The sequence below is a fragment of the Mustela putorius genome, unplaced genomic scaffold (assembly GCF_011764305.1).
Source record: "Mustela putorius furo isolate JIRA1106 unplaced genomic scaffold, ASM1176430v1.1 tig00000421_pilon_pilon_pilon, whole genome shotgun sequence".
NCBI lineage: Eukaryota > Metazoa > Chordata > Mammalia > Carnivora > Mustelidae > Mustela > Mustela putorius.
The window spans coordinates 8,575,396-8,585,044 of record NW_025421375.1 but is presented as its reverse complement, the minus strand read 5'-3'; the positions used below and the strand labels follow the sequence as shown (position 1 = coordinate 8,585,044).

General features: G+C 46.0%; 1 protein-coding gene across 1 annotated transcript; it reads right to left on the bottom strand.

The window, feature by feature from the left end:
- Positions 1 to 4,218: 4,218 nt before the first annotated feature.
- Positions 4,219 to 4,966, bottom strand: LOC101676050 (interferon alpha-1/2-like). The gene has a single exon (XM_045079697.1). The coding sequence runs from the start codon at positions 4,964 to 4,966 to the stop codon at positions 4,403 to 4,405; it is 564 nt and encodes a 187-aa protein (XP_044935632.1). The 3' UTR covers positions 4,219 to 4,402.
- Between the last annotated feature and the right edge of the window lie 4,683 nt (positions 4,967 to 9,649).

Below are 9,649 nucleotides of genomic sequence, written 5' to 3'. Positions count from 1 at the left end.
GGAATACCTTTCTGCTCACTTTTACTAGGAACGTATCTGCTCCTTTTAAAAAATAAAGGAAGGGAGTATTTTTGTTGAAGTTCATGGCTTATAACACAAGCAGAGTCCGTTCATTCCAGGAAAGTTTTTGTTTGTGTTTGCTTGTGTTTCTTTGCTTGCTCTGGAGGAAAATCTCCCAACAGGGACAGACTTCTACATACAACACGAGCCTGTGTGCACACCTGGTCACTGTCTAGCCCACCTTGCCCCGTCGCTGGCAGCCTCCCCTGTAAAGACTGTGACGGGCCACAGAACAGCAGCCTCCTGCTCCTATCTCCTCTCTGCTCCTGCCACTGTGACATCACTGCAGTGGGGACATTCCCTCAGGTCAGCAATAGTCACCAGGAGAAAAAAAACAACAGGCTTCTGCTAGGAGAGTTTCGAAAAAACCTGGAAATTTCAAACAACTTATGTTCTTCTTTGTGGCTTTGTAATTGGAAGTAAAAGGGCCAGACAGAAACCACAAAGGAAAAGGAAGCAGCTGTGTGAATGGGCAGGAGAGGCTCCTGAGGAGGGAGTGGGGAGGGGAGCTCACAGGAGGTTTCTCCACTGGGGAGAGGGAAACTCTGTGATTGGAGAGTGAAAGGATGGGATCTCGGAGGGCGTGGAGGAAGGGGACATGTGCTGTACCAGAACATATGGAGTATGCGGACATAGGCACAGTGTATATGTATACGTATTACATTACTGTGTAACTAATTTCATTCAATGGATAGGACACCTGTTGCAAATGGGTATTTTTTATTCACAACGATATTTTGGAGGATCAGCCCTTTGCAGTCAGTCATAGGTAAAAAGCTAAGAGAAGATCACTTTTTTGGGGAAAACATAAGAATATAATCCCCATCTGTTAAACTCTCACTCAGTGGAAGATACCAGATGCTTTGAAATGTGCCACTTCATTATCACAACAGCTCTAGGAATATTTCCACCTCACTGTACAATGGGGAAACTGAGCTGCAGAGAGCTCCAGTGAGGTTCTCATGATCAGACAAGGAGATGGAAGCAGAATTCCAGATGCAGGGCAGTCCTGTAGCCCATGGGATAAATTCCTGCCTGAGGTTCCTCTTGGGAAATTCTGAATCTTCCCTTCTGCCACGCTTCCTGGAGATCATCCTTCCCTGGTGGCATCCCACCTGCACTGGCTGCCCCATCGCTGTGCCCTTCACAGGCTCCCCTTCTCCTCCTAAGCCTTAAATGTCAAAGATTCTCTGAAGCTTTAGGGCATCTTTTCATTCCACTCTCATGTCAGATGGAAGGAGTTTCAGCACCGTGCCTCGATTTCCAAATATGGAAGACACATTGCGATTTGGTGTCTCCAGGACATGCATTGTTGGAGAGTCCAGACTCACCCCTGCATCTCCAGTAGGAAGTGTGCTGTCCCCTGTTCCTGACAGTCCTCCTGCAGTCCTCTGGTCACAGATCCCTTTGGCCTCTAGCACTGTGGAGAGGTAGCCTCAGACTATTCTAGAGTGATTGCTTTCCCCCTCCCTCTGCTGGCAAAGCCAGTAGATGTCCCTCTTCTCTTCACAGAGGGTGACTAGTGGAGATTCCGAAGGTACAACTCAAAAAAACTGTGGGCTCCACCAACTAGGGAGGCCTGGACACTGTAGCTGTCCAGTGGAAGCACACAGAGCCTCGAGCCAGGCTTCTGTAATAGTTCGAGTTCCTAACAGTGCCTTCTCCTGGCCAGTGTGATTGTCTGAGAGCTCCTTTTCTCCTGGTACTGCAGATGAGACTGGCCCTGGTACCTCAGCTTTGAGTGGATCTAAGAAGAGTTGTTGTTTTCTGTCTTCTTGCATTTGGGGGTTGTTGGTTTGTTCTTGTTGCTGCAGCTGTGACATCAGGAACAACGTTCCAACAGGCTCTGTGTTGATCCAGACGACAGATGATCCTGCAATATGTGAACATGTGAAAACTTGAGCTAGCTCTGTTCTGCGGACAGAGGCCCTTAGGGACAGTCCTGCCACAGAGATATTATACCCACAATGCTGAGTAAGTTAACTCAACACATTGTATGGCTGAAGAAGAAGGAGGGGGATTTAAAAAGATGGAACTCTTGGCTATGTGGCTTAGTGTTGTAGGTCAAGAATATAATTTCTAGGTCCCTTTCCCACTCTCTTCCTTTTTATCATTTCCCTTTCCTTATGTCCTCATTTGAAGAAGAAGAGTTGGGTCACCTGATTTTGACCCAGACTCCTTCTGAGGAGGTCACTTTGTTTCTTCTGTCTCAGATGGAGATGGATTTTCTGGTAGCACATCTTCAAGGCCAGGGCAGGGCCCTCAAATCCATGGGAGGCTCCCCTACTCCCATCGCAGGTACCACGCAGGTTTCCAGTGTTCTGGCTGCCCCAGCAGGGATGGGTTCAGGTGAGGAAAAGTGTGAAGCTCAGCAGCAGCATCTCGTGGAGGAAAGACTTGGCATGGACCTCCTGGAACTGGCAACCACCCACCTTGTCGCAGTGGAGGTGTCCCTGGTTCTGGAGAAGGGACTGATGCTCCTCCTCTGTTCAGAAGCAGTGGGTCCCCCTGTGAATCTGCCCGGGGACAGGAGGCAGCTAACAGCCCAGAGCTGAGATGCTGCCACAGGGAACCAGTAGGATCCCCTCCGAGAGGCTGGGTGCTGCACCTGAGGGCTTCTGATGGCCTGGGGGAACAGTGTGCGGTGCCCTGTCCCGTCATTCATCTTCAGTTCTTTCTATACATGAGTCTTCAATAGGACAGTGTGTTTTCATTTGCAGAATGTTCCGATACACTTTTCATGCCTTTTCATTTTTGTTTGCTTTTCTTTAGATATGCTTTACATGGCTTAGAAGACATTAGAAGGCATCACCCATTTCAATTACTTTTTTGTTTTTTTATGGAAGTTTAATTAGCCCAAAGAACATAAATCTCTCAGATGTATACTCTATCTATAGTCACTAGCTTCTGTTCTGTTCCTCACCTTTCCTCTGTCACCAGTATGGTTTCCTGGTGAGTAATTCAGTCAAAACAGCCGGTCCCCTTGGTCACAACCCTTCTACTTCCCGGCTTCATGGACCCTTTCCATGTACCCTTTGCTATGACGCAATTCGTTGAAGCCTTTCTCAGCTTTGAAATAAACTCTTATCCAATATTTGCTCTTATACTACTGCCTGAGGGACATCCCACCTTTGTTTGCAGTGTGACTCTTTTCTGTCTCTGATTTTGACCCAGACTCCTTCTGAGGAGGTCACTTTGTTTCTTCTGTCTCAGATGGAGATGGATTTTCTGGTAGCACATCTACCAGAGGAGGCTTGAGGCACCATTTCTCATTCTACGCTCTCTTCCCAGGCAACCGCTTCCCTCCCTGGGTTTTCTGTGAATGGAATGGTTTGTAAATGGCAGGATCAAGGGTCCATGTTGTTTCTTTTGATTTGTTTATTTTTTTGTTTAAAGATTTTATTTATTTATATGACACAGAGAGAGAGAGAGACAGTGAACACAATCAGGGACAGTGTGAGAGGGAGAAGCAGACTCCCAGCTGAACTCGGAGTTTGAGGCAGGTCTTGATCCGGGACCCCGTCATCCTGACCTGAGCCTAAGGCAGACACTTAATCTACTGAGCCACTCGGGTGACCCTGGACGATCCATTTGCTAAGAATATTCGCACTTGGGTGTCTATCGAATGATGTGGAATGTATCTGGTGCATTTCATTTTATATCCTGACATGTCTGCTTCCTTTTCTACTTACAAAATTCATGTTTTCCCTTCTTCTCACTCTTCCCTTTAACATAACTGATATTACTTCACTACAGTTCTTGTCCCCAGGTTAGTTTTTGTACAAAATCCAAGACACAGACACAGCATTGGTTTGGGAATTCTGCCTTTCCCATGACGACAGCATGCAAAGTGACTTCCAGGAAGTCGATGCGATCACGTCTAATGTGAAAACAAAGTAATGACTGAGAGAGTGGTACAGTCCATTCTTTCATCAGGTTGTAATCAGACTAGTTTCCTGCTTCAATTAGAAACAAACGCAAGAAGTTTTCTATAGAAACATTTAATGAACAGAAAATAAAGAATTTAATATCCATAAGACATATACAATTCTCTTAACCACAAAGGGAATACAACTAATATAATACAACAAAAAATAACTTAAATCTTATAAATAGTGAAATAAAGAAATAAATAGTTAAATAGGCAGATCAGCATGGTCATCTCCAAGCAAGAGGTGTTTGTAACGTTGACTTCATGTTGCCTAATACTCCGAAACACATGTGACAAAGTGATTCAGTTCATGTCATGATGACAGCAGAAATGAGAGTCTTTGACACTACAGGACACATGGGATTGTGATAGTATTCTTCAGAGAGAACCATTTCCATCTTGAAAGGGGTGTCACTTCCTGCTCCTTAGTCTCCTTTGCAAGGCTGTTGATGCATACAAGGGTTTCATGATCTCTGCTCGGACCATCTCCCAGGCACAAGGGCTGTATTGCTTCTCTTGCAGATAGAGGGAGATTCTCTGGAAGTAGTTCCTCAGGATGGAGTCCCCATTCACCAGGGGTGGCTCTCCCACCCCCACCTCTTGCAGGGGACAGGCTTCCAGGTGGCCCAGCTGCTCAGAAAGTCCTGAGCACAATTCCTCCAGGAGGGTCGTGTTCCAGGGAGCAGGTGAGGCCTCTGTGCAGAAGAGGTGGAAGGTCTTCTGGTTCGTCACATGGATGACAGAGAGGGCTTGAGCCTTCTGCAGCTGCTTGCCGTCGAAGGCCTCCTGGGGGAAGCCAAAGTGGTTTGTGTAGTTGTCACAGGAGCTAGCAGACAGTCTCCTCATTTGTCGCAGGAGCATCAGGGCCCTCCAGTGCAGCAGGCCATGGTCCTGAGGCAGGTCACATCCCAGAGAGCCGAGGGAGTGGCAGCTGAGCACCACCAGGGCCACCAAGAAGGAGCAGAGCAGGGCCATGGGGTATCCTGCAGATGCTGTTGGCCTGGCTGGGGTGGGCAAGTTGGGGAACCGTGGCTCTAGGTTCTCTGAACATCTTGTATTGTGCGTGTGGTTTAAGTAGGACACACAGGAGTTTTTGATTTCTGAATGTTTCCCTTACTTTCTACTTCTCTTTTTCCTTTCCTTTCTACACTTTCTACTTGGGTTGGAGCATGGGTTTCTCAACCATGTATTATTTTCCTTAAGTTTATCCTTGCCTCCAGAATCATTTTGGATGTTTTTTTTTAATTGCAACTTTGAAGAAAACTTAATAGCAGGGAGACACAGTATATATCGTTATATAGCGTATTTTTGTCTGTGCTTTAATTTAAAAAAAGGTTGACCAAAAAAAAAAAAAAAGGGCGCCTGGGTGGCTCAGTGGGTTAAGCCTCTGCCTTCGTCTCCGTTCATGATCTCAGGGTACTGGGATCAAGTCCCACATACGGCTCTCTGCTCCGCAGGGAGCCTGCTTCCTCCTCTTCTCTCTCTGCCTACTTATGATCTCGCTCTGTCAAATTAATAAATAAAATCTTAAAAAAAAATTAAAAAGGAGTGATGTTTATACAAATCATGGTCAAGAAACCAAAAATTTTAAGCTAATAGTTATATTTTAAAGCTATTGATGCTTATGTATATTAAATTGATGAGTGAGTTATAATTCCTTTACATGTATACAGTGAAGTATATGGAGTACATATACAAATTAACAATTTCTAAAAGGACATAATAAATTCGGTGTACCTGAACACTTACAATCAATCCAGATTGCTAAATGCAAGTGAAAACTGGAATGATTACTTAACATGTGTTTTTTAGTGCACTGAATTTGAATGTTGCCTCATATGACAAAATCATTTTTTTATGATTTTTATTTATTTATTTGACAGAGAGATAGATACAGAGAGTACAAGTAGACAGAGCAACGGGCAGACAGTGAGGGATAAGCAGGCTCCCAACGAATAGGGAGCCTGATGCGAGGCTCCATCCCAGCACCCTGGGATCATGACCTGAGTTGAAAGTGGCCGCCCAACTGACTGAGCCCCCCAGGCATCACGACAACCTCATCTTTAACTTCACGTGCTACTACGTACTCTGGAAGGTATTGTCAAAATGTTTTTTTCTGTTTAACACTAGATAATTACTGAGGTGTTGAATGAGTTTTGTAGAGCTAAATCATAAAATTTAATGTATTTGTGTTTTCATTTCTAAAGCCTGCATCACAACAGGCCTCAGATTTCAGCAATGGCCACAAGACACCACTGGCAGCTCACCAGTAAGAAAGATCACCTGTCCAGGTAAGACTCTGAGACCCAGGAAATGATGGAGAGAAACTCCTCCAATCCTAGGGATTCCTGTTATTCCTAGATCTGTCACACTGACCTTACAGACAGTTTGTGTCCTCCAAGAATTCTATGCCATTGCATCTTATGTAATATCCAAAAAAAAAACCCCAATGAACGACAATAAATACCAAGGTTTTGTTAGAACCCTCTAAGGCATTGCAAGTGCCCCCAGCAGGAAGCCTGATTCTTGTCTGGGAAGAGGAGGTGTCAAGGTTCTAAATCCAGATGACTGGATTTTCCCAGCAGTACCTCACTGACAAGGTAGTTGTCACCTCTACTAACCTCATTCCTCTGCAGTGACTGAGTGTCCTCCATCCAGGCTCTCGTGGGCTCACTCCTGAGGACAGGCTCACAATGTGTGGAGGATTCTAGATTCCGCTACTGTGCAGGGGCTGGTTTCCTTGTTAGCAAAGCACTTCCTGCCCCTAGATCCTTGCCCTTGTTCCTGGAGTCTTTGTACTGGGGACCCTCTCAGGGCTGACCTCCTTCTCTCCTGACCAGAAGAAGGTGTCAACTTCTCAGATGCTGAGGGCAAATGTTTGTTTTCTCCAAGTAGAGGAAAGAATGATTATCATCTTTTCACCTTGAATAACGGAATACATTTATTGTGCCATCACAGCTCTGAATTTTAACATTTTTCATTTTTTAAAGTAAGCTCCACACACAGCGTGGACACTGACATGGGGCTTGAACTCACAGTCTGACATCAAGACCTGAAGTTAGAGTAAGAATCATATCCTCTACCAATTGAGCCACCCAGGATACCCCATGGTTCAAATTTTCCTGAAACTAGAGAACACTTGTTAGGTTCAAATTTCTCAGCAGAGCACAGGGGGAATTCACTGGGTGTCTCACCAGAAACTTCCATCAAAGAAAGTAATGACTTTCACTAGCTCATTCAGACTCTGTGTTTCCAGTAGGCAGCTTCGTCTGGCCATCTGTCTGGTGCTCAGAATGCAGGGGGTGAGGCCCAGGCTATGGTGTCAGGGACACGCTTCCTTGTTACCTTTCCTTATTCATGGTGTTGCATCTTCAACTTAAGTAACAACAACAAAGAGAATGTGAATAACTTAATATTTCCACATGCTTTACTGGACATACTCTGACTTGCTGGTCCTGATCATGTCTTACGTCATCATGAGGATCACACAGAGGGAAGGAAGGAGAGGGCCAAGGGGCTGCCCTGGGTTTCTCTTTCATTTTGAAGACATCACTTTTTCTGTTTCTCATGTCAACTTTCCTCGAAAGCAAAACATGACAGCTGTGGGGGCGGGGGGGGGAAGACAACTGTTCTGTCTGAATGTGACAAAAGTGAAAGAGTGGCCTGTCCGCTGAGAAAATGGCAGAGTGTGCCTCAGCCAAATTTGATGTAGCAATACTGGGGACGAGCCGCTCCGGCAGACGGGGGAAATGAAGGCTGTACTGGGTAATTGCAAGTCAGGAAAGTGTCTGCCTTGGCCAGAGGATCCCACAAGAGCAACTCTTGGGTCCCCATGAGGCCCTCAGCTCTACCAGAGGAGCCACTTCATTTTCCTTTCGTTCAATCCACATGTACTCGGCTCTGAGGAGAGATGAGAGGAGTCACACAAACCAGATCACAAGAGACTGGCACCCAGGACTCATCTCTTTACCTCCTCTGGGAGGAGACAGGATCCTCACCCTGCCTGAGAGCTCTACCTACCTGATATGTCCACTCACGCCCGGAAAAGTTTGCCTGAGAATTCCCGATAGGAAGATGAGGGGAACTGAAGGATCCAAATGATTCTGCTCTGGACCTGGATTAGAATAATGATGAGGATCTTTTAAGATGATAACACTAAAGGTGAAAGCAGTCTAACCCTTCTGAGATCCTTGAAACAATTATGTCTGTTTTCTCAGTAACCCCATTTGGATCCTACTTATTTATCCAGCTGTTTGGAGAAAAACAGAAACCCAGAGTGAGAATATTCAGATCGAACCAATATCCAAGGTGGAACACAAAGGAGTTGTGAGATAACTACTTGTCTGGAAGCAGCTGTTAAATGATGTGAAGAATAGAGATGGACAGAGGTTTTGAGACCCAGGAGAGGCCATGGCATGAATTCAGGCACGCGGAGGAGGTGAGTGATCAAGGATTCTAGATCACACTGTAGATGCCAAAGGCTTGTTGACTGTGGCTGTGTATGGCAACAGGAGGTGTGGGAGGAGTCACCTACATGACTTTGGAACTTTAAGTTCCAAAAACAAGTTCTCAGGATCCCTTTCAAACACTCATGAGAGTGGGGAGGAGTCAAGATGGTGGAGAAGGAGTGGGCTGACTTTACATCAGGTAGCAGGAGATCAGCTAGGTAGTTTATCAAACCAATCCAAACACCTACCAATCCAACAGGAGATTGAAGAACAGCAATTCTAGAAACAGAAAATTGACCACTTTCTGAAAGGTGGGACCTGCGGAGAAGTGAATCCAAAGCAATGGAAGATAGACCTCATGGGGAGGGTCCAGCTCCCGGCAAGTGGTGAAGCAATGGAGCAAAAAATCAGAACTTTTAGAAGTCTGTTCCACTGAGGGACATCACTCCAGAGACTAAGCCGGGGTGAAGCCCACGCACAGATAGTGTGTTATTATTTCCTGTGGGGACACAGAAGGTTCGGGGGTGTTTGAGCGTTGCAGAGCTCCCAGGTATAAGAGCGGGGAGTCCAGAAGTGAGCTCTCAAGTTGGGCCTACCTTAAACTGTGATCCATGGCTTAGGCAGACCACTGCTCTGTGAGCAGGGATCCCACAAGATCCTGGAAGATCCCCTCAGAAGAGAGCAGGGATCTGCTGGGTTTGGAGACTCCAGGTGGGGCTGTGTGCCAGCAACACTTGGTCATGGGCTGTGGGAGCTTGGAGTGCGGCCAGAGGCCTGGGAGGTGGGAGTGATTGAGCACATTTCTCCAAAGGCATGCTCTGGAGAGGGGCCCAGAGCTCTCGGCTCCTCCAGGCCAGAGATTGGGAGGCCACCGTTTTCATTCCATTTTCATTCCATCCTACAGAACTCTATGGAAACCCTTCAGGGAACAAAAGCTCCCGACAGTGAACCCGAGTGAATTCCTTAACCCGGCCTCTGGTAAGGGCCATGCAATTCTGCTTCAAGCAAGTACACTTGAGAATCACTACAACAGGCATCTCCCCCAGAAGATCAGCAAGAAATTCAGCCAAGACCAAGTTCACTTCCAAGGAGAACAGTGGAATTCCAGAGGAGGAGCAAGCAAAGCATGAATTTCATGACTTTCTCCCCATGTTCTTTAGTCTGGCAAAATGAATTAATTTTTTTTTTATTTTATTTTATTCTTAAGCTA

What these genes read in the sequence shown, in the direction of transcription:
- LOC101676050 (XM_045079697.1), bottom strand. Translation starts at nt 4,966, where the DNA reads ATGGCCCTGCTCTGCTCCTTCTTGGTGGCCCTGGTGGTGCTCAGCTGC.